Below are 25,938 nucleotides of genomic sequence, written 5' to 3' on the forward strand. Positions count from 1 at the left end.
GGCGCAGATTGGGCACCATTCCTTGATGCATTCCTTTCTAGTACCCAGAACAGACAATGGCACAAAACTAGCACCCAAATTCAGGAGGATTTTTTCCATGAAGCTGAGCAAATTAAATCTATGAGTTAACCATTGAAGGTGTGAGTCCAATCTTTCATGCTGTAGAATTGCAAGAGAATTGTCTTTTGAATGACTTTAACACTTAAGTGGCCGTGTATTTGAGTCCCTTGTAAACTTGTTTATAAAAAGCTCCTTTTTACACAACGTTTTCATAATCAAGAGCATTTGGTGGGATAAGCTTTTATCCTGAACTGTTATGACTAAATAGAAGTCCCATATCAATCAGACAAGCTCATTGGATAATTTAGCTTCTGTCTAGTATAGTGAAGGGTATGGACTTGAAAATTACTTTGGAGAAATTGGAAAATTGGTTGTGCAATTAAAGGCCTTTTGCAAGTACAAGATATTCCTTTCATCCTGCAGCAAGTGTTACATAGTTATAAGATCAGGTGTAACCCGAAGCACACTGAGTTTTGTTATTTTGAGGCAACAGAGCTTTGTCTTTAACATCCTCCACATAACCTCACTTCCGGTGAACCCACCTGCTGTATTGCCATCTCTCTCCTGAGGAGGACCAGTCATCTTTTACCCAGAATCTGCCTGAACAGGGCACAACCCAGGCAACCATGTGCGGCAGCCCAGCAAGTGAGGTAACTCTTTCAGGGAGTGGCTAGGAAGACAAGGGGTGACACCTTCACCTGTACCCTGGACCCTACGAGGTTGACTTTGGCAGTCATCCCAGTGTGTTAACACTTGAATTCTTCTCCTTTGTTCAGGGATGGGCCTTGCGTTCTCTGCTAGCTCTGTTTTCCAGGGAGAGGTTCTTGGTATTCTTTCCTCTCTTTCTTAACCCTTGATTCATTTCATAGCCCTCTTCCCTTTTGAGGAGATAGGAACTCGACATGGCAGCAAAGGAGGTAGCATGAAGTGAGACTGAAGTCCAAAAGCTGAGTAAATCCTTCTGTCATCTGTTAAGTTTTCAAGATCTATCCAGCATCCTACCACTGGCAAAAAAAATGTTTTCAAAGTCGTACTCCCTAGTAGCAGCAACATTTTTGGCTGCCATTCAGAACATCCTTAATGTTTAAGGAATCTTCTTGCATATGTGCTATTAGCGTAATAAAACCAAACAGAATTTTCCTCAGTGTTGTTGGATTAGTGCAACTTTTTCTAGGCCTATGTAGTCCAATAAGATGTTATTCAGAAATGGTAAGCTAATATCTCATAAGATGGGATGCCAATGAGGTGTTCAGATACATATCTCAGAATATTCCAGAACTTAGATTTTTTTCCCCACGTGTTTGTTGTTTATTCTACTTGACCAAAGATTTTTTCACTATGCCTTGTATGACTTATATGGCATCAATTTAAGGCCTATTTTCATACTCTTGTTACTAATAATCAAGGAAGTACAATTTCATCTACTATAACTAGAGAACAAAACCCCAGGTTTATAAGCCTATAAACAAACTGATGGAGAAACAGAAAAATCACTGGATATAAGAGAACCTATTCCCTGTTCTGCTGGACTACCTACCTCTGACACGATTTCTGCTTTATTCCCTCATTCTTAGATCCTGTTGAGGTATTTTTAACAATCACTAAAGGCTAAACATCTAATTTTCTCAAATAGATTGTTGTACACAGTTGCAGTGCTTCAGCAGCAAAGCAGGCAACTGATTTGTTTTTCTGCTCTTGCTCCCCTCTTTGCACAGCATATGAATTACTTCATCTGTTGTATCAGGCAGTTTTTGTCCAGCCAAATACTCAGGTAAGGAGACAACATTTAGATTTCTCTGTGATCCTGTTCTGAATAAAGGGAGGTTGCCCATTCAATAGAAGAATGAAAGAAGAAAAGGGTGGCACAAACATCATTTCCCTTCTTCCTCAACTAATGTTTCTGGTAACTCAGCCTTTCCAAGTCTCAGTTAAACAAAGTTGTAGTCAGGTGTTTAGCAAATGCATTCCTGCTCATCCTCCTGATCCAACAGAATCAGGGAGGTGTTTTTTGCATTATTTTTGGATAGCCTCTCTGGCTCATCTCCTTAGCTATCATCTCTATGCTTTGCCTCCTCCACCGCCTTCACTATCTTTCCTATGGAGAGAAATTCCTTCCTCCTGTTATTTATAATTAGTTGTAAATGGAATTGCTTAGCGCACTGAAGTCATCATGTAACACAGCAGGTAGAAAGTATCTTTCATCTTGACCTACTGGGCCTTTTATCATAGCTGAGTTGAAGAATTAGTTTGTTAAGATATCAAAGCACATAATTCTTTGTCTTCCAGCCATTGGTTCTCATATGTAAATGAGACTTGAAGTTTTAAGGACTGCAGTTGAATGACTTTTTAACTTTTTGTATTGAAATATTAATATATGTACTTCGAAAAGATCAAAAAGTATACAGGTTGCCTTTTGCAACTCTTCATAATAAGTAGAGTATTTCTGCACTGATAGCAATTTGTTTTGAAGAAGAAGTTTATGGACATTGTATGTGTGTGTCTGGCATTGCAAATAGATGATTTGCATCAGTTAAATCATGTTTTTGCAACTAAAGCATTATACAGATGAGGACCCTATCAACAATACTCATTCACTTGGTGCCTAGAAGATTCTTTATGCATTTCTAAATCAATTTCATGCATGACATTTTTTCATCACTGGGGCCAAGGCCTACTTTCTCACTCTTCATAGAGAACACCATAAACATTTCACTTCTGAGCACACCAGACAACTTAAATAAAAACCACTAATTAAAAAAAATAGGTTCTGATTGGCTTGCATTAAAAAAAAATTCAATGACTGCATCACTTTCAGTAGAAACAAAGTAAGAGACCCAGCAAACTTTTTGAGTCAGTACCAGGAAAGATGCATTTGCTTCAGTTAAGTAATGTATTATAAAAAAACCACAGTAAACTTGTGATTCTTTGGGCAGCCTTTTGTGATTTGTTTTTCTTTTGTTTGAAACAGAATCCGCGTTCTAAGGTGGGCTTTTTTGTTTGTTTTGTTTTGTGTGCCAGTGTATCAGGAGTTTGATCACCTTTTGGAGGAGCAGTCCCCCATTGAGTCATACATCGAGTGGCTGGATTCCATGGTGGATAGATGTGTTGTAAAGGTTGGTAAGGAGGAGTGAGTCACTGATGTGCATTATGATCTCTATTCAGGTAATAAATTTTTAGAAATAGTAAAATTAATGATCAAAAAGAAAAAAGGGAGTTGGTAATGAGCAGGACTAAAGCAGTAGTGGGCAAAATCTCACCGGTTTTCATCGAGAATTGCTCACATTCAGGATTTTGCTATATTCTGCTCTTGTTTATTTTATTCCAAAAGATAGTATTAAAAAATAAACAGGGTTGAGGTTTCCAAACAAATCAATATTTCCAGAGATATGGAGAGATTAATTCAGAGTCAGAGTCATCCTAGTGGTATAGTGCAAAGAAAAACATAACCTGGCCTTTTAAGATTTTAATGAACAGGATCTTTAAGCTAGCTAATTCATCTATATACAATCAAATGTGAGAATGAACGTCTACGTTACCATTCAGTCAAGGACACATTTATGTTCCTTTTGAGCTGATATGGAATACCAAAGAGTTGTATTTTATTTTCATTAAAGTACATGCAGAACAAAGCTTTAAAGCTGCTAACAAAGCTTTAAAACATAATTTCAAAAATTATCCAGCATCACCATAATTTTACATAGAGTATGAAAATGTATAACTGACTATTTTACCTTCTGTTACTTCTGTATATTAGGATGTTCTGTTAGAATTTCAACTCTTCATTCCAGTTGTTAGGGCTCTGAAGTAAAACCAGAACAAATCAAAATATGCTGCCTCTCTCTCTGCTACAAAATAGCCATATAGGAGACAAATAATTATCCAGATTACTTGAAATACTTTGATTGTTTAGGGGAACCTCTCTTCTAGCCAGTGGAATGCAATTTGTAATTCAGGCCAGAGCTGTTAATTTTAATAAAGAACTTGACATGAATTGTAATAAATGAAATTTAGTAGCTGATTGGGTGAATCTAATATTTTAACTCACATATGGCTATAATAAATATATTTTTGAAAAGTTAATTCCTAAAGTGTGCTTTCTGGAAAATATTTCTCCTAGTAAAATGACTAAGCAAATTCACAAATATAAAAATGAGAAGGAACAAAAAACTTTATATTCAATATTAAACCTCATTTGAGATAATAATATAAATTTGTAGTGTAGATCAAAGATTGATTATAAATTGCTTCCTTCACTAGGAAGCGAGAAGGAACATGTTATTAATAGGTTAAGATGAAGATCAGAGCAATTTTTTTGCAGTCATTTTGTCATGTATAAAGGAGATCCAGTCTTGAATAATACTTTATATTGTTTCCTCTTTCTGAAGGTTGTCCATGGTTATAAAGTGGTTTTCTGTTTAAGACCATTTTGAGTTCGGCTTTTCTAATTTGTAGTGTGTATTTTAATGTGAAAATGATGGTAAGTAGTTTTTCAGTATATAAAGAGAAGGTGGATATATGCATCATTCAGCTGTTTTGCTGGTAGAAATAAAAGTTTCTCCATGTCAGACACATCTCTCTTCTTGCAGGTAGCTGCCAAGAGACAAGGCTCTTTGAAGAAAGTAGCTCAGCAGTTTCTTCTGATGTGGTCCTGTTTTGGCACTCGAGTGATCCGGGACATGACTTTGCACAGTGCACCCAGCTTTGGTACTTGGATTTTGTTGCAATAATTGCATGCCACAGTCAAAAAAATTTCTATACTAGCTTGTAATGCACATTTTAAGTGAAAACATAATCAGTTTTCACATGTCCAGTGCTCAACTAAAAAATAGGTTGGGGCTATTGACATTTGGAAATAACGCTTAGACAGATGTTTGTCTGCAGGCTGCAGCCAGGGGAGATGAAAATGTTAATGTTGCTCTTCCTCCCATTTGCTGTTAGGAGCTGCAGGGATCAGTCACACGGCAGCTGGGGGAGTCCATTACAGGAGCATTCCCTAATGCACTTCAGTGCTTACCCAAACCACTCTGGCCACGTGTTGAGCCGAGAGAGATGACTTTGTGCTGAAGTGGACGGAAAGCTCTCCACTGAAACACTTTGCCAGCTCTCCTCTTAAAAGACTTAGCATTTGAAACTGGTCTTTGCAATGTGAGTGTGCTTCTATAACCTGGAGAGGGTCTCTTCCATTTCTTAAGAAGTCAGTTAGGATGAAAAAATAGATTTTTACTTTTTAAATGAAAAATCTTGTTGCTTTTCCATTTGAAACGGGGCTTTGTCCTTAGTTACAAAAAATTCAAATTAAAATCAGTTAAAAGCAAGAATGATTCAACTGGTGTGCCATGAGTGTGAACATTTAGTCACTTGGGACCACACTTTGTATGAGGGATGCTTTTTACAAAGGCACATTTGTCTGAATATGTTTCTAGAAAGATCAGTAAAGAATAGTGTTATATGGGTACTGCATTGAACAAATGCAAGGTTTTCTGTTGGCTGAGCTTTGGTTTCCTTTGTGCTTTTAGAACCATCTAATAGTATAAATTTGGATACTGTCAGTGAGATACAATATGCTATTTTTAATATGTTTTATATATTTATAATACATGTCATATATATTTTTATAACATGACTATATTTTAACCTGAAGCTACTTTCATTTCCATTGTAAAAGAGTTTTCCAAACAGGTGTTAAGGACATCAGGATAGTGAGCGTCCCCAAGATGATTCTACTTTTCAGCAAAAACCACAAACCTGTTCAGGTGCAATGCTAGTGGAGGCAGGAGGAGCCCTGAAATTTTGAATATTAAAACCCTATCCTTATCCTATCAGGCAGCAGCCTGGGTTATCCCTACACAAGTGCCATAAATTTTATCTAGCTATGGACACAAATTTATAATAGTCTACATTAATGATGCTATTCTTTCACTGCAAAGCCATTTGAAATATTGTTTGAGAATTAGAGCTGAGCAAGTTCCAAAAGAATAACCCCTGACTGTAAAAAGCTCAGAGCTAGATGGCAGAAACTTTCCTGCATCTAATTTATACAGTTCTTTCTAGATTTTCAGAATTATTGATATATTAAGTGAGTTTATGGAGAGAAACAAAGACTGATTTGCTGTTCTAAATATTTACATATAATATACCTTTGCTCTTAACTTAGATAAAATGTTTTGCATTTTTACTGCATTGGGAATTGTTTCAGTGGACTTATTTTAAATTTTTTTTCTACCTTAAACAATATGTAGACTCAGATGCTTACAGTGTAATTTTTTTTAAAGTGAAATAATGTCTTAGATGATTGGATCTTTACTATGTACAGGACGTGTTTGGATCTTTACTATGTGCAGTATATTGTTACCTTTGAAACAGATGATTCCAAAATCTGATTGAAAGGAGTGGTAATAACTGGCACTGGCGTGACTGGCACAAAGATTTGATCTGCAAAGCTTTTAAGCATGGTGACATGGGCAGGCTGAAACAATCTCTGGCAGAAAAGAAAAGCTGCTCTCTCTTTTTCCTCTTTCTGCCTGCCTCCCTCCCTCCCTGCCTCCCTCTTTTCTGCATATGCATATCAAAGGCACAGTTGGTGGCGATGCTTGTGTAATACACCCAGTGTATAAAGTAACTAATTAGTAATAGAAACTCTATTATTTTCTCCAGATCTGGAAAGTTCACTGTTGTTTTGCTACTTACACATAATTGGTGTATCTCTTAACAGAAGCTGATACTTACTGTGCCTTGGTTGGGCATTTCCAAGATTTCTGTTAACCCTTGAAAATTAGAGCCAAATGCTATTTATTGTTGTAACTACAGTCTCTTGAACGACTTCTTACCTTTTCCTAAACAGGCTATTGATTTGCTTACAACTGGATCCCTTTCTGTACTTAAATGTAGACTTGAAAGAACCCAACAGTTTCATGTGAGAAACAGTAGCTTGCAAACACAGAATAAATTATGGTCCACTGTGCTGAATAGCCATTCACTGTGAGGCTGAAATGCATGCCCTGATATCAGTTTCACTCTATAGCTTTTACATTTCATTCGACTTACTCAAAAATATAAAAATATTGCATTCATTGCACTCAGTACCAAAACTTTGTTTGTCTGGTGTCTTTCACACAAATTCTGGGCTCAAAAACTCTATGCAGAGCTTAAAAATACACAGTGGGAGAAATAATAGGAGAGGAAGAGAGAAATTCAAAAGAGTGACAAGGGCACTGGAGTGTTTTTAAATGCTGCATTCACTATTGCCAACCCCAAGTCTTCAAAACAAAGTGTTAGACCCCCCCAAAAGACATTTCTTAAAATAGCAGATCTTGGGTTCTTGTTGTTTGCTTGCTAGCAGTACAGTGTTTAGAGTTTGCACTTCCAAATATTTTATGAAAATACAAACAACTTTCCTTTTTTTAAAATAAAGGGTGAGAAAGGAGTTTGATGGAAAATAGTAAACACCCTGAGCTTTATACCACCACATGAAGTTTGCCAGCATTTTAGCCTGTTTTTCTTACCTTGAAGTTACTTCTCAGTAGTAACTGCACTAGAGTCAATAGAAACTTTCCACTGAAAAACTGTAAAGTCAAGAGAAGAGGGAGCATTTTGTGGAGATTCTTGAAAATCTAGGTTTCAACTGGGGAAATCCTAGGTCAGTAACATCAGCCATGTCTGCTGTCTTTATTGCATCACTAAATCAAATAGGACTTCATTCAACAAGACTTGGAGCCCAAAGGATTTTTAAAAACAAGTTCTCTGCAGTAGTTTACTCAAGATCCCCACTTTTTACCCTCGAAGGTCTAGGGAAACCTGTTACCATTTTGATCTGCTTAGTCACATGAAACAAAGAACTGGATGCTTCAGGCTCACCAACAGCCAGAGATTTCCTCCCCATGGCAGAAGTGCTGCAGTCAGATGTGTCCTGTTTCTGTGCTGCCTTTCCCAGGAGCAAAGGGGCACATGTTCATGTCCCAGGGTGTGTGTCCAGCTCATATCAGTGACAACAAAACCATGCAGGCATGGAGGGAGAGAATGAAACACAAAGACCATCAGGGTCACAAAGAAAAAGAGTGTGCTCAGAGTTACTCTGAAAGCTGAACTGCCAGCTAGAATTGAATAATGATATTGGTCTTTCAAATCACTTCTGCCCTACAGCAGCATGTTTGAATACATTAGTTGGAGTAGAGTTAGTTGTGCTTCATTGTGATAAAAGCTAATATCTCAAGATAAACCTAACTTTCCTGTGAAGAAACCAGTCATTATGAAATTCAATTTAATTTGAAACTTTTTTGATCTTTTCCCCATGGAAGTATTCTTCCTCAAATGCAATAATGGAATTTCCAAAGAAATACCTCCATGTGAGGTATTCTGGGGGGATTTTTGTCTGGCAGTAGTTGATCCTTGTTTCTGCCTCAGATGATGACTTTTCTGTGATTTAAGCTAGCCACTGGACGAGCTATTATTTTTACCTCACTGTACTTTACTTCTCAGAGTTACTTAGTGACCTCAATGAACATGTGTTAAATACTCAGTGCAAGTGTAAATGAACAAAAGAGCTTTAAAAAACCAAACCCATTGTATGATAAAGTGCTGTCTGGAACTACTACAGGTACTTAACGTCATGGAGTCTATTGCATAAATTGAACAAACTCCACCTTGATACTTGTCAATGTCCCCCTGCTGATGGGTGTTAGTCCTTTCAGGAGGGCACAGCACAATATCTCAGCTCTGATGTTTTGCTTCTCTTATGTATTCCTCCAAAATGTATCTGTGATCTCTTCTTACATATCTTTTTTTTTCTTGTGATTTGTGATCTAGGGCAAACATTTCTTCACCATCTCTGATACATATGCTTTATAAACTATGGGAAGCAACTCACTTCCTTTCTGTGCAGGTAGTTCAGAAAATTATTACCGGGATGTGTCACTAAGGCAGCCAGTTTGAGATTCTTCTTCAGACAGAAAATGGTACATCCTTTAGACAGTAGGGAACAATTCTACTGTAGTGCAATTGGCAAAAAAAAAATCAGTGCTAATGTAGGAGAAGAATCCTTTGAGTGGCAGCTCTCAGCTAGGTAGTCTTCTTGCACCCTAAACCACAGCTGGTTGTAGAAGCCAGTATAAATCTGTTTGCTACTCCCTGGTTTTACTTTGACCTCTCTTACCTTGAGTAAGAGAGGTATTTCAGTACATGGAGGCAGTCTTATTCAGGGCTGTTTGTGTGGAGTACTGTAACTATTGGTTTAATGAGTGTATTGAGACACTCAATGGCTTTTTTTGTTTGTTCACTTTATTACCAGGGTCTTTTCACCTTATTCACTTGATGTTTGATGACTATGTATTGTACCTGCTAGAATCACTCCATTGTCAGGAGAAAGCGAATGAGCTAATGAGGGCAATGAAGGGAGAAGGAAGCACAGGTGAGTCTGTTCTTTTATTCATTATTTGTTGTTTTATTTCACTGTTTTTTCTACTTTTTATGTTAGCACATATTTTGTCCTTATCTAACCTGCTGAGCCTTATCCAGGAGCAAAGCACTTCTGTCATGATGTGAAATAAATTATTTGGGAGGCATCCCTGGTTAATTCTGAAAGAGAACTGCCTGCTTCACAATGTCATCTGGATATCTGAAAACCCATTCCTAAGCACTTACTTGGTGTTTCAGTAAGAAATTTTTGTACTGAACCTTTTATCTTAGTTAATCTTTCTAAACCACCATTGAATTTCAATGGACTCAGTGTTAATAAGTTCACTGACATCAGTGGATTTGTACCAGTCTAAATAAGAGGAAGAGATAGCAGGAGTGAGAAAAGACAAATGGCAAAGCTGTTGTTTCTGGTACACTTACATTTTAAGTGCCTGTATACAGAAGGGGATTTTGAGTCCTGCTCCACTCCACAATGCCTTGCCAGAACAGAAACAAGCAGGGATTGCTTTTAGTTTTTTCTGCTCTGGGAACCCCCTTGTATGAGAGGTCCTCCGTGATCTTCCTACTTCCATCTCCCATTAATTTTGGCACATTAACCCTCTCCATCATCTTTGAAAGTTTCATTCTCCATTTTAGCTGTGGCTTAATTTATCACCCTGTAGATTTATGGGAAGAAAAACATTTCAGTGATTAGGGTACTACCTTCTGTATGGTGCAAGACTTGAATTTAATTCGTTGCCCTGCCATAACCTCTTGGAGCTTTGGCAAACAAGCTGCTTATTCTTGCATATTTTCCACATACCTTTAGCAGCTAAAACTATCCAGAATATCCTCCTTTTTTAGTCAACAAAGAAAGAAGATCATGGCCCAAAGCCACATGAATGCTCTGGAGACTACTGTTTCTTTTAGAAATGTAATAGTACATTATAGGAGTACAACACTTAAACTGTCCATGCACCAGTTTCCTGCCTATGCAACAGGAAAAATTGCTCTTTCCTTTGAGAGGCCTTCTGGAGGTACAATGAAGGTTGTAATGGTGAATATTATAGAAGTACTTCTTTCAAAGATTTGTGGTTCCTGCTCAGTATTTCTTGAAATACACACTACAGTACCTAACTGCTTGCATTTTTTTTAAGTTTCTCAGTGTTCCTTGATGCTACCTTTAGCTATGTTTGATGGGTTTTCTCTCATTCTGCAGCAGAAATACGAGAAGAAATTATTCTCAGTGAACCAGCTGCTCCAACTCCCTCCCCAGCACCATTCTCCCCAGCTAAATCTGCCACATCTGTGGAAGTGCCCTCTGCCCCATCACCCATCAACAACCAGTCCCCAGAGTATGGTGGCATAATAGCCACTACAGGTAGGTTGGTTGGCTTCTGGCAGATAAATCTGCTTGAGGGTGGCTTTTGCACTTGGTCTCCTCAAATTGAGCCTCAGAACATGGTGTATTGGCTTGCAAGATATGACAAGCCTTCCCAAGCCAGAAATGTGTTCTCACTGTATCCACACATGATGTGCAGTCTACCAGGAAAAAGATCTAATGTTTTATATGCCTGAAGGAAGCAGGCCAAATATTTCAAGTTTAGTGAGGTTTGCAAAATCCAAAATCACTAGTGGTTTAGGAATTCCTAGCTGGTAAAGTGACAGATGGGTATCTTTCAACATATTTAACATCCAAATATGTTTAAATAGCTGTGCACATTTCTCTCAGGGATCTTTTACACATTGCTGACAACTTTCATCAATCGATGTTAGAGACTAGGAATTACATGTTTGAAGCCTATTTTTAGTGTTATACTCTATTATGGCAGCTGATAAGGTTGTTGTATTCTAATTAAAAAAAATCTGCACTTAAGGGACAGCTTAAACTTGTGGGTAGGATTGACAATAAGCATAAAACAATAAGCATAAAACTAGCTCCTTGTTTGGGCTGCATAAATGGCTAACATCTGTTGTACTCTAGAGCAAAACTCATTACCTTTTGGATGTGGGTAGGACAGTCTGTCTGTATGATCAAAAGACAGTGTTCTCTGAATTCATGAAAAGACAGGCAGAAGTGTGAGTCATTTTCAGGAGGCATTTCAGGCAGTGAAGTTTCAGCTTTGCTGCTCCTCATTGAATAGGATGTACAATCAGAATGTGGAAACTATCGCTTTTGTGATGTACTAGAAAAGTTACAAAATCTTCTTGAAAGAATGTCATAAACTAATGATTTACCACACTAGAAAATTTGGCAGTAGCTAAAGAACTAATAAATCTTTCTGAAAAATGTTTTTCATGTTTTCAGAGGCGCCACAGGGAAACACAATGCATGTTGTGCTGGAAAGAGATTTAAAAGTATTTGTCCCTGCATCACAACTTAAGATTTTTCACTGTTGGAGGCAATACAATAGTTAGGAGGAAAACAGGAAGTTATTATCCCTCAGGACAGTTAGACAAGAGACAGATGATTCCTAGACAGGGTAGGTGACCACATACATGGCTTCAGTCCGGGTGACAGTGGAGGTGGCAAAGCTATTTGACTCTTGCTGAAACGTTGATGCTGTGTGGAACTTGACCTGTAGGCATTGTGGGATGGTTGTGATGCCAGAACCAGAACTTAGTATGATGCAGCGCTGTGTGCAAAAAGAAAGGACTGAAAAGAAGGGAATTGTGTGTTCTCCAGGGCCATTGACTGGAATGGAGGTCTGAGGGACTTGTATTTGGGCTGCAGATACCATAACTCCATGTGACTGTCATATAACAGTTAACCAAAAGCCATTTGCCCTTGTCCTGTCACTACAGGTCCTTGTAAGAAGTCCCTTTCCATCTTTCCCTTCAGGTATTGAAAGACCACAGTTGTTCCCATACTAGAACTTTTTAGGCAAGAAAGCTATTTCTGATTATTTTAGTTCTTTTTTCCCTCTGCTTTTCATTTTAGGTGGTTTTAAAGGCTTTCATTTGGTTGAATTGCATTTTACTCTTATGGTGTGGTGCAGTCTCACTTTTGAGAGTGTGAAAATAATTTTTGTCTTGCACAAGCAAAATTAGTCAATGCACGTAATGCTCTGGTTAACATTAAATATGAATATGTGACTATTTGTTTTTTCTTAATTAGTAATACCTCTATTTCCCATGTTTGTCATGTAGATGGACTCATTTTCGTTTGCTTTTTAGTTTGCTAAACTGTGGAATGCAGTGTTTATTCATATAAAGCAACACAAAATAACATCTGTGTCTCAACTAAAGGAAACTTTAAAATAGGAGTGCTGAGGATGTATTACACACACTCAAACTACTTTACATACAGATCTGTGTCATTATATAGAATATTTTGAGACAGGAACATCTGTTCTGGAAATATCACACTATTTATTTTCTGATGTGTCTTTTATGAAGTAAATGTAAAATTCTACAAATGCTTTGCAGATCTTAAGAACTAGTTCCATTGGTCACCGTTAGCTCTCAGATCCCCAATTTAGGGCATCATTAAATCTTTCTTGCTTGTGACATTAGCAATAAAAGTTAACTATTAAACTTGTATTTTAACCTTTTTTTGCCTTCAGTCAGTGGTCAGTACAAAACCACCAAATTAAACTGTTGCAATGACATGATGCTGAGCAAAAGAAAGGTAAATCCTATGTATCACTCTGTGGCATCTATCATGGCACCAGTAACATTTTACTTGAAACTTTTGTTAGGTTACTAGAAAGTTAAAAGGCTAATTAGCCGCCGTTCTATCTAAACCACAAAGGCCAGATTAATGATTGTTGAAACTGCAACAATATTGTAGTAAAAGTGATAGCTATATGGCTGACTATGCTGTTCTTTCCTAAAGCCCCTCTTAAAGCTCTGATTACTCATTTGCCAATGCAATCGTTTTTAGACAACCCAAAATGAGCTCTAAATTGTTAGTTCCTAATATCTTAGTAAAATATGGAGTTTGCTGTTCAGTTTTAAGAAATCTATGCATGAAATAAGTCATCAGGTCAGCAATGGCCATTAAAAGTCACTGTTCTTCCAAGTCTGGGTGTATTAAAATTCTGGGAATACTGGCACAGATCTAGCCCCTCTCATATTTGTGTGTATGAGTAGAACAATTTTTTGGTTCTTTTCCTAAAGCTTCAGCTCCTGGACTTATATAAGTATTTGAGAACATCAGCTCTTGCTCGACAATCAGAATTCAATTCTCATAGCTGCAGAGTGAAAAACTCTAAGGTTTCATTTTCAAAAGGCAATTCTTCCCTTCAAATGGAAGGGTTGGTGTTTTTCTAAAACTTTACAGGTGAAGTGATCTGTTTGTTGCATAGGAACAGAATTGGGTTCTGACTCTGGATTTGAAGTTGACAGTACTGCTGACCATCAGACATAATGCACAGTGCTGGGAGTGTCTCACTGTGTCTTGGTGGTCATTTGCTCCAGCCTAAAGCAGATATAAAATGCAGCATTGTGAAGCATCTTCTGGGTTTTCTCTGCACTGGTGTACGTGATGGCATCAATGACAACAGGGCTGTTGTAGGACTAATAGCAGTTCCATTTATATTTGGCTCCTGTACAGATCAGATGGCCTCTTGGTTAGTATCCTCAAAATAACTTTTTTTTTTTTAAGAGAAAAGAAAAAAGAGTGATAATAAATGAATTTTCCTATTTTAATCAAACCCTGCATGTTCAGAACACAAAGCAGAGCAAATTGTTTCTCAATCACTATTGTTTTTGCTTCTTTCAAAAAAGCATTTCAGTTGGGTTCTGTCATATCTAAAAGAGACTTCATTTCTTGGAGTTCAATTCTGCAAACAGCTGAGGAAATTAGTCATAAAGAACTGAGACCTAGGCAGATATTAGAAAGCTAACTATGGAAACCTTTCACACTTAACTCATTCCTCCTTTTCCACCCACCACAACATTGGCAGTATCCTGGTTGACCTCATATGTACTTACACACAGTCTGCAAATCTGTAGCCATCTTCCATCCTTCCTCCCTGTATTCATAGTTAGGTCACTGAAGATAATAGCATCCTTTCCACAAAGGCAAAGAGAGGTTAGGCAATTGTAGGTTCACCAGAACATTCTGAGAAAAATATTTCTACTTTCTGTCATTCTGTAAATCCAGAGTAAAACTCAATATACTTTTGTTTCTAAACCATAACCTGCAAAAGATAGGGAGTATTCCCTCAAGCAGCTGTGTGAGGTACAACCCTCTAGTACCTCACACAATTCTTGGTTTGGAGAATTAAAGAGCTCTCCCAGTGCAAGATCTACTTTCTACATTTGTTTCTGTGACATCTGGACAAGCACAAAGCTTGTTACTCTCCAACCATTTATTTTAAAGTTGAACTGAGGTGGCTGACAGTTAGATTTGAATACCTGGAGTGTCATCTCTCATCCAAGGAATTTGACTTCCCACAGGGAGCACATGAAACAACTTGCTGTCCTGGACTCACTCATTTTCATCAGACTATGATAAGATCCCCGCTATTTTTCAAAAAAAGCAAAGGAGATTGTCACAATGTCTGAGGCCTGTCAAATCACTATATTTGATAAAATGCAAAGGGTCTTTTGGCTCTGTTATTACTGTTTCTTATTAGAAGTAGGAAGATCATGAGATTTTTTGATCAATAGCCAATTTTTTTGTTGGAAAAAATAAAATCAGGTCGAAGTAAAACATTAGTTTTATAGTGAAGCGAAAAAGTAGGAAAAAAAGCCCAAATAATAATGTTACCTAAAAATAAGCATTTGGGGTTTTTTACCCTCTTTGTTGCCCTTTCCTTTCTCTTTGTTTTTGCCTTTTGCATTTAGGCCTGTTTTGAAAGAGAGTTGCAAATTCTGGTTTGGAAGATAACACTGGGAAAATATGTTGACCTTTTGAAATTGAAATGCTTCATTAAGATATTCTGTAGACAAGCTGTTGATATTTTCAAAACTCTTTTGTTTTCAAATGAAGCTGTTTGGTAACTACATAAGTACATCTGGTCCCTTGCACCTAAACTGTATTTTTTAGCAAAGGCAGGCTTCCTTAAACATTTTCCCAACTCAAGGAACCATGAATGTTTACTAGTCCATGGCAACAGGAGCTAGCTTTTCTTCTTGGCGTCTTGGAGATCTCAGTGGTCCCCTGCATTGGGAAGAGATGAAGACAGAAAGTTTGAGAGTCAGTGGCAGAAAATGCAGGCATGTGACAACAGACATCACAAATACTCTTGGCCATAACACATCCAAGGTTTTGTATTGTAAGAGCACCAAATCACACCCTGTTGAAGTATTTCAAGTGGGCTTACATTGCAAAGCTCAGAATGCCTTCAAGTCAGTTGCAGAATTATGCATTGCCACAAAAAAAAAAGTTTATTTGCCTGATTTTGCCAAATAAAATCACACACGGCCGAAGAAAATAATGCAAATTTGAAATAGGCTTTTCATTTCCCAAAGCCATGGAGTAGACACAGACCTGGGAGTACAATCACTTCCCCCTCTGAATTTAAGTCCTTTCACGATACAGGATGTCCTAGAATCCATACTGAAAAAAAACTGAGTCACCTCCTGGAATTCCTTTTAGCTGAAGAAAAAGAGTCGAGAGTGTGCAGAGACCCCCAAACCAGTGTTCTTATTGGGTTAAATTCAGTGTTCTGGTCCTCATTTGCAGGGTAATCTCAGCCAGTATGGTCATGACCTCCAGCAAGAGCTATGTTATACTAGAACAATGGATCTGTCAGCCTCCTGAGTGAAAGGGGTGTGTGCAAAGGACAAAGGTTTCTCAGCAGCTGGCTCATGAAACTGGAGTTCCTGCCTGGAAGGGATCAGGATGATTAAAAAACTCAGCACCTTCTAAGCAAAATGGAAAACCCACTTCTTTGCTTTGCTCTTCCCACAAACGCTCTACATGACAAAAACAAATTAAGTCCAGCCTCTGCTGCCACTGAAAACAAAGAAAGAAATGTTATTTGCAGGAAGGAAATGACTAGGCTATTTCTGTCTATCTACTTGCCATAGTTTGGGGATCTTTGTAATGTTGCCACTACAAGGGCTGGTACCTAGTTGGGTGGAACAGGTACAAACTGCAAAAGGATTAAAGATATTTATTTGCATAACACTATTTTTTTCTAACCCTTCATTGTTCTGATTGTACTTCCTGCCTCAGTCCAGGCCTCAGAGCTGAGCAGGCCAGCAGCCCTCTCCACATGAGAGAGACCCCAGGGTTTGGTGCATCATGCCTGAGAAATCTTAGCATTGGTGTTCTTCCATTTCTAAGTCCCGTTTCGGGGTTTTGGTTTTTTCTGCAAAATTATTTCAACACCACACTGGAAATCTACAGTGTGAGCCATTCCAGATGCGTTTCATTCTTCTGGATCCTTGCATGCTCCAAATGATCTACATGTGTTGATATTTATGCCTCAGATATGACTGGTCTGTTCGCTTCGGTCAGTGCACTTTCTGTGATCATTGCCTGTTTGCTTGTTTTCCTATAACTGTCTCAAGGCATGGCACCTCTGCAGATGACAGCCCATGTTTAATGTGTTCCTCTGGCTCCTCTCCGTCTGCAGGGGCTATGCAATCCTACACATGGTCGCTCACCTACACTGTGACAACATCTGCTGGGTCACCTGCTGACAATTCCCAACAGCTGCCCTGCATGAGGAGCCCACACGTACCTTCATCATCTGTCACACACCGGATACCTGTTTATCCCCACAGAGAAGAACACGGGTAAGGCACTTCTCACTGCCTTGGGTTTTCTGATGTGTTTTTTGCTGGGATTTGGATGAAATTCTGCTTTAGTGGTTTTTTTTTTAAATACAGTGAAAGCTGTTTCTTGATGTAGTTAAGTCTGTATTCCGAAGATGCTGGTATCATAATTCTTTGGCTGTTGTTGCTATTCTATAATTATATTATGTCTTAATTTTATAATCTCATTTAATTCTATTCAAAACTGCAGTAGGCCTGGAGGATATTTTCTAAAAAGAAGGCTTAAGTAGATTTCTTCTCTGATTCCTGTTTTCCTGTGCCATGTTTGAAAAAGCTAGATGTGCCTAGAGAACAACCCTACTGTACCATGTGTCAGGAGAGGTGATTCTTCTCTTTTGCTCAGCACTGCTGAGACCACATCTGGATCCAATTCTGTGCTTCCCAGTACCAGACAGACACAGGCATACTGGAGTAAGTCCAGAAAAGGGCCACTTTAATGGTGATGGTGGGACTGGACCATCTGTCATACAAAGAGAGACTGAGAAAGCTGAGGTTATTTAGCATCAGGCAGAGAGGGCTCAGGTAGGGTCTTATCAGTGCATATAAATACCTGCTGGGGGGATGTAAAGAAGACAGAGACAGGTGCCTTCCAGCAGTATTTAATGACAAGACAAGCACAATTAGAAGTATGAGAAATTCTTTTAAAAAATAAAACAAAAAAGTTGCTTTAATGTAAGTGTGATCAAACCCTGGGGCAGGCTGCCCAGAAAAGCTATGGAGTTTTCATCCTTGCTGATGTAGAAACTCCAGCTGGATACAATTCTGGGCAGGCTCCTCTCATGGACCCTGCTTTGAGCAGGAGGTTTAGACTAGATAGACTCCACAAGTCCCTTCCAACCTCAGTGATTCAATAACTACTGTTAACCTGCAGATGAAAAAATTTCCACGGTTTGGTCATACAGACACATTATCACCATAATATTCTAATATTCTCTATCACCAAAATTTGCTCAAGGCTCTCAATTAAAACAATTACAGGTAAAAATTTATGTAACATTATTTCTTCTGGAAAGGTTTTGGACAGTTGCTAAAGCTCTCAGTGCTGTTTTCATTAAGCAGCATTTCTTCTGTGCCATCCTCATTTGATTCAGTGCATAACTCACAGATGCCCATAACTAACACACAAGTCATAAACTGATTGATGGAGAAGGAATAAACAATATAGCAAGATCAGCAAATGCCCAAGTGGTGCTATGATGCAATAGGTTCAAAAGGTTTTACTGTGTTCCTCAGTCTTGTTGCAAACTCATTAACTTTGCCCCAAGTGTTTTCACTGTGTGAAAGACTCTAAACTGTTTGGAAGGGTATCAGTAGATTAATTTGAACCCTGCATCTTATTCCATCTTGGATGTGATTAGGTTTAGATATCTGTTTGAATGTCACTATTAAGGTCTTACTGGGAAAACCTGGATAAGGAGAAAGGGAACATCTTTCTTATCCAGAAATATGACTGTTAGGTGGAGGCAGAAATCAGCACAGAGGTTCCGGAGCTGAGAGTATTCAAGACGTGGAACAGACCACAGTAAGACAGTGTCTATGTTATGTGTGTATATATGTGAGAATTTTCTGTTTCTGCAGATATTTCTTGCCTCTGGTGTTGGATTATGGTGATTTGAGGAAACATTTTAATCTAGGTGAATCAGCTTTTCTGAGAGACAACAAAGATTAGATGTTCACATGTTCACAAAAGCGGGGAGATTGCAGAAAGTGTTCATGCATCTTCTGCTGGCGAATGGTTCAAACAATGCTGGCTAACACTGACTCAGTAGCTAAGGAAACTGCTCCCTCCTTTGCTTCTGGATGCCCCCTGGCAGGAGTTTGGAATTCAACAAAGAGAGTAGACAGGTTCTCCAACCTCACATCCCACTCCCTTATGTATTTGGCTGTGCTAAAGCTGAACATTGTATGCTTCAGATTCAAACTCACTCACTCCTCTCCCTCCCAAAAAAGGAACATCTGACTGAAGTACATGGAGGTGGCTGAACTCATTGTAGTTCTTCAAGTCAGGGCTTACCATACTTCCTCAGCCTGGACAGCAATTTCCTGGGAACATGGCATTAGGTAACAATAAAAGGGAAAGACACTTTCTCCTCAGAAAGTGCAGAGCTGAGTCTGCAGTTTAAAATTAGTCACAGAAACATGCTGGGTCTCTCTCTTTGATGTTGTGCTGGACACACACTTTCACTAGTGGCATCTGCTTCCCATCTGAGCTGGAAAATATCTTTTTGAAAAAGATTTAAAATATGATCCTCCTATTAAAAAATGAAAAGGTATGTTTCATAAAAGTTGTGGAATGATTAGTGCGAATAAATTATTGTGCATACTAAAAGTGGCTTTTGATGTATTTTAGATACACAGGAAGTTACAACTATGGTAGCTATAGCAACCAGCATCCCCATCCAATGCAGAGTCAGTATCCATCCTTACCACATGATGCTGCTATTTCTGGACCACTTCACTACTCAGCTTACCACAGAAGCTCTTCACAGGTAATCTCCATTTATTACTTGATGATAGTTGTTATAACATTTAAAACAATTCCTTTTTAAAATTTATCAGCACATTAGCTGTCTGAATCCATAAGCTGTCTAGTTATCGATGGCTCCTCTTATTTTTTATTTTCGAATATTACCTAGGTATCTTTTAATTTCAGTGGAGATCAGGAGTAGCTTTTGATTGTTAGTATAAAGTATTAACTCTAAAATCCAGCAGTCTGGATCTGTTTCTGTTTTAAGGAGTAGCTAAAGGAAAACAATTACAACTATTTGTATGATTCTTAGGAGTTGCGAGCAGGAAGAAATCTCTAAGAAGAAATAAAAGTGTTTTCATTTAGCTGAAGATGCAGAGGCCATAGTGAGTTCTTTTGGGGTCTCTGCTTTTGAGGATACCCATGTTTAGGAATTTGCCGAAACAGTGAGTTCTGCATACAGTTTGAATAACTTCAGGACACCACTGCAGAAGTTGTTCAACCTGTATCCTGTGGTCTCCTACTAAAATATTCAGAAATTATACCAATAACTCTTCCACCTCACAAAGCTGAGCCAGTAGGAGCCAGCACTGAGGAGGTGTGAGGATCAGATCTGGCAGGAGTTCCAAGGTAGTGCCACTGTTGGAGGGCTAATGCAGTTGGTGCTTACTCAGTGTAGGCAGCTCCTCTCTGGGCTCTCTGCTGGAAGACTGGCAAAGGGCAGACACAGGCAGAAGGTGATGGCATCGGGGTATTCCACTTCCATTTTCACATAGCACCACTTACCCTCTACCAGAAATTTATAACAGTGTGTGAGGGACTGCCATGCTTAACTATCATCACTCGACTGCAACAGTTTCATAGCAGATGCAAATGAATTTGGTAGTGCTTTGAAACTGAGCACAAAAAAGCTGCATCTTATTCTGGTCTTCAGAATCAATCTGCCACATGACCTTAAGGAGTTATTTCTCCTTTTTATGCTTAATTTTCCCTAGCTGTAAGATAAGAATCATGGTATTGATCTCCTTAAAGCTTTTTGAGACCTGTACAAACCCAAGATGTTCATTTGGAGCAGCTCAACAATGACTTAGGGAAAGGATGAGCTTCTTCAACTTCTCATCCATTTGTAGCACCTGGTCTATCAGACTACATGAGGTGTCTGGCTTTGTCTGAGGGTTTTTGCAGCTGCTCCATCTTCAGCAGGAAAGTGAATGAACATTGAAGTGCAGCATCCTGGGACAGTTTTGTTTTCTTCCATTTGTCAGTATAGGTCTTACCCTGTTATCTCAAGAAACAAGTAAAGCAAATCAAGATCAACACATTTTTAGTTTACTCATATCTTGGTTAACATGCTGTATGCAAGCAGTAGCAAACACTGAACTCAGGCAAACATCTTTCACACTGTAGTAGGCTGTCTCTACAAGTGCAGATGTCAGATCATTTTTTCTCTCTTGCTAGTCTTTGAAACACTATCCTGAAGACATATGAAGAACAGCTATGCTTTAATGATCACACTTTAAAGGAAAATTATTTCAATGTCTATGTGGCATGTTCTTTCTCATTCTGCTTATAAACTGAGATGGAATTGCACAGCAGAACACAGCCAAAAAAACCATATCAATGTGCTTGTTCGGTATTGAGAGGAGTTACAAATTGGAACCTTACTTTTGAAAAATTATTTCAAATTACTTAACAGTTTGATATAAAATTTGCTGACAGTGTTTTTAAAGCTAAGTTAGCTAAGTTAGCTTTGATAATAAGTCCTTTCTTAGCTACTTTTAACAAAAAAAAAGTTCGTAAGATGTCCCTAATAAGATGTTAGGGAACTGCTCTTTTTCTAATGGTCTTTGTGAGGGGAACATGTTGAAAGGAGTTGCAGTAGGACTCGTGATGTTGCAAAATCAAAATACAGGAAGCCAAATTTACAGTGAATATATCAACAGCTGCCGCTATACTTGAAACCAAAGGGGCTGCAATGTGCAGAGCTGTGGGAGTATAATCAGCTGGGAAGAGAAGGCTTTGACCATAACTTTCAAAAGAACTCTTTGTTATAATCTACATTCTGGCCAAATATAGAACTTTGGCTCAACTTTAGCAACTATTCTACCATGCTCTTTAGAACAGTGTCTAGGGATTAACTCCTTTGGGGAAAAAAAACCCCAAACAATCTGTGTGTGTGATGAATTCTCTACAAACATGGATTCAGGGAGAGCCCTTGTCCCAAACAAGGATCTGAGCCAAAGTAGGTGGCATGTAGTTGTGGTGGGGTTTAAGCTGCAACTATTAATAACTATTTTGGTCTTGAAGAACATCATATCCAACCTCTTTCTATGGAAGAGAGTGACACACTCCAGGTTTTATCAGCTACTTTGAGAATTTTGATTTTGTCATTGGAATCTTGAGAGTGAGGCTGTGCTGGGGAAGAAGTCACACAGATGTAGATATTTTACTACTTACTATTTTAATATTTATTATTCAGTATTACTTTACAGATCTCAAAAAGTGCAGGTGGGGGTCTGGCAGTATGGGCTGACTAATTTCCACTGATGGCTAAGAGTCTTTTTGATGACAGGAACAGTCTGTTCAAACCTTGGTCTTAATCCCAATTTTTTCTTCTTCCCTCACCATCTGTGAGTAATTCTCAGAACAGTTCCTTACTTGTAATTCCAGGCCTGATTGCTCATTTCTTGACTTGGCTTACTGGCCAAGGGCCTGGCAGACAAATGAAAAATGATCTACAGATTGATCTGTTACTACCTAATTCTCTAAGCCATAGTGCAGGATTGTATACGATATTCTGGTGCTACTCCACCATCATATAGAAGGGAATTATTTTGTGTGTGTGTGTGTACATAAACACATCTATACAGAGAGTTTATTTCATCAGTTCTTTATTTCTTCTGCTTCTGTAGTTTAGGTACCAGGTGCCAAGGTCAAAGATACGCAACAACTCTTGCCTGAAGCCTCTGAGAGGTCTCATCAACCTGTGTTGAGTTTAGCAGAGAGTTACAACATCTTCACAAAGTCACAGTGTAGGCTTGACTGGCTTCTGAGCACAGCTTTTATCTGCAACATCCACCCTTGCTGGACAGGTCTTAATCCTCTTTCAGGCTATCCAAAGTATTTCAATTCACATAGTTCTACCTTTTGCTTAAATACAAACTAATCCATGATGCAGTAATCTTTCTTTGTCAATTTCAATGCTAACACTTTTAGTAGGAAGAATAAACCTACTAATAATTAGAATAATCTGCAGTAGTACACATTTTAACATATCTGGTAACATATAAAGATGCACATCTTTAACTGTAAGTATCCTGATGTGTAGCTGTAGTGAATCACACTGTAGGTTCAGTTATACAGGTCCTACCTCTAGCAACGACCAGAAACAGGTGTGTGGAGGAAAAGTCTTAGAAGCAGGGTAAGTAGAAGGTAGTCCTTTCTCCAGCATAGCTATGATGCCTTCGGCAAGAGCTAAGCTAGGGATATCCTGAGTAGGAAGCAGCAGTTGGAATGATGTTTTTCTAGCAAACCACTCTCCATTACCCTGTCTTTGAGCTTTTTTGTACATATGCACTTTGTCAGGCATTGCATGAAACACTCATTCTCTTCTTAATGCATTGGGTGCCCTAGGGTTTTTTGGGTGATGAGGAATAGTGAATATTCATTCCCTGTTTATCTTCTCTCACCATTCAAGACATTATAGATCTGCATCACTCCTTCCTCACCTCCTCCCTGTCATCTCTTGCAGAATTTAGCATTATCATCTCTTTAGTTTCTGTTGTGACAGGTGCTCTGTGCACTGGAGTTATCCAAGGACTGCAGGGCTGTGAATGTCCTGTTCTCTCAGTTGTGCTAAAGAGGGAACCTGATGGAGCTGGAGCTTCCCTCGAGCCTTTCTGTGCAAACTTGACTCTCAGAGTAGGTAGGAGGGCTCAGCCAAGAAGCTGCCACATTAGCCACCTAGATCTGAGAATCCCTCCTTGATGTCACACTAAACACAGCCTCATTTTACCTTTTCTCCTTTGCTGCTTCCAAAATGGAACAGCCATCTCCAAACAGTCAATCTCAGGTGACAGAGAGCCATAGAAGCAGCACAGCAGCACAGCTCCTTTTGTACCATGCTGCTCCTATCTTAAAGACAAGAATGAATCTATTTGTTTGTTTGTTTTTGCTGCCTTTAAGCTGCATTTATGAAGATCATAATTTACTTCCATGGCGTGGGCAGCAGAACAAATCCCTCTGGAAAATGCGCAGCAGTACAGTCTGCTGTTCAGCAGTAGGTCAGGTCTGCACCTCTCAGAGGCCCAGAGCACAGTGTTTGGGCCATAGTTAAAGGAAATGTAAGCAGTGTTATTACTCTGACTCTCCTGAACTGCTCTGTGGAGTGCAATGGTCTCATAAAACTTCCCAGGGTGCAGCATGCAGCACGACTCAGTTTTTCTATAAAATACTGCATGCCACAATTCCACTAAACCATGTCTTCACTTCATATATCTCTGCAGCAGGATTTTCTAGAAGCAGTACTGGAAAACAGTAGTAACTTTTTTGTGACAATGGGGGAGCCAAAGAAATCCTCTCTCAGACAGAGCCCATGCTTCAGTGTCCATTCATGTTGTTCTGGCTCATCTACTTTGGGAAAAAAAAAAAGGGGAAAAGTTCTCAATCTTCCAGCTTATACACATTATAAACTCATGACTATACCAGTGCAGTAAGAATAACACCCTCCCCAATAACCACTCTGTCATCAAACAGCTGGTAATGACAGAAAGACAGAAATACTGCCCAAATCCCACCCATGCAGCAAGAGTCATTGTTCCCCAACTGTATGCTTTTATAAGGGCCTTGAGACTGTTAGCATGTAATTGAAGTAATTATGTATTGAATGCAACAGGAAACAGATGTCTTCATTTGAGATAATTACAAATCGCATTTTCCTAAGGCTCCAAATGCCACTCCCAAAAGTACCAAAATCCCTTAGATGGACTTCAAAGTTTCATTCAGCTTAATTTACAGATTCAATAAGGTTCAATTTGTGGAAAAAAGGGTAAATTTAGGGTGATAAAGATGCCTTTAATAAATAGTATCAATTATGTAATTTTATAAGATTTAAACATATTTTTATGAAGTTAATTTATAGCCAGCTCTCCACAGTTCAGTAGTTTCTGCTATGTGTTACTTGCAAGTCCTAAAGTAGTGGCTAGCATGCAGTGTTAATTTACAGCATCCAGCAAAGTGGGAGCTAATACAATGTAAAGTCAGAGCCACATTCATAAGGAAAATATTTTGCTGTTTGGACACTGAAACCTTTCACTTCCATTTATAATTGGTTGGTGAGTTGAAAATAAGGATAAAGAGATTATTCTCCATCCTTTCACTGTAGAACCTCAGCCTTCACTTCATGGGAAGACATATTTAATGGTGTATTTTCTAAAATAATACTAAAATAAATGGAATTAATTTTACTTTTTTGGGCAAGGCCTTAACAATAATCTGCTCAAAGTCTCACAGGCTTAAAAGGCTTCTTGTCTAGGTCTAATGGCAGCAGTAGTAACAAGTGTGAGTCAACCCAGAAAATGGTAATTTCCTGTCAAGAGTCCTCCAACAAATGTCGCTTTTATATCTGGCAAAGATCACTAGGCCCCAGTGTTTTGAGTTCAGCTTAAGCACTCTTCATTAACCGGATGTAGAGTGTGAAAGGTGATTCAGGCAGCATGGGCAGGCATCCGCCCAGATGGCTCTGCTTTGGACACTCCAACAAGGCTGAATAGATGCTTCATTGGGTGAGTTAATAGTCAGGCAGGGGCCAACGAGTACTTTAAAAATATTGTCTTTCAATAGTCTCTTCACTGTAGGGAAAAAGAAGCCACTGAGTCATTTGCGATTAGCTGACCTACCATTACAAAACTTTCCATCTTGCATTCAGTCATAACAGAATTTATTGTAAAATACTGGATATTTAGAGTCTATGTTATTTTCAAGCAATTATTCTTTTTACATTCATGACACATTCATAAACACAGCTGCATCGGGTGCGCTCGATGAAAAGGAAAAGCAGCACACTGTATCCTGTCCCCTTATGCAGAGCCATTCCCCTGCCTTCTCAGTAAGCCTAGGCATGGCCTCTGGGCTGCATATTGGAGGAGGAAAATCTTTCTTTTTTGGTGCATCCTGAAGTTCATTCTGGGAGCCAAGATTTCATTCACTCACTGGCGCAAGTTTTGTGGTTCCAAACGACCAAAAAGACATCATGTGGCTTCCCCACATATTGCTGTGTACAACAA

At 38.7% G+C, this 25,938-nt stretch overlaps 1 protein-coding gene across 2 annotated transcripts in view; it reads left to right on the plus strand.

Annotated features, from left to right (window-relative positions):
• The window catches only part of RFX4 (regulatory factor X4), an 87,690-nt gene that overhangs the window by 57,423 nt on the left and 4,329 nt on the right, over positions 1-25,938 (plus strand). The window contains exons 12-17 of one of the 2 annotated variants that reach the window (XM_063154375.1): positions 3,079-3,173; positions 4,647-4,764; positions 9,344-9,463; positions 10,673-10,831; positions 16,986-17,148; positions 19,538-19,676. In XM_063154375.1, the coding sequence (XP_063010445.1) occupies positions 3,079-3,173; positions 4,647-4,764; positions 9,344-9,463; positions 10,673-10,831; positions 16,986-17,148; positions 19,538-19,676 (794 nt within the window). Of the gene's footprint in view, positions 1-3,078; positions 3,174-4,646; positions 4,765-9,343; positions 9,464-10,669; positions 10,832-16,985; positions 17,149-19,537; positions 19,677-25,938 lie in introns of both variants that reach the window. The other variant, XM_063154374.1, reaches the window with a different exon arrangement.

Source organism: Melospiza melodia, chromosome 4 (genome assembly GCF_035770615.1).
Source record: "Melospiza melodia melodia isolate bMelMel2 chromosome 4, bMelMel2.pri, whole genome shotgun sequence".
Taxonomy (NCBI): domain Eukaryota; kingdom Metazoa; phylum Chordata; class Aves; order Passeriformes; family Passerellidae; genus Melospiza; species Melospiza melodia.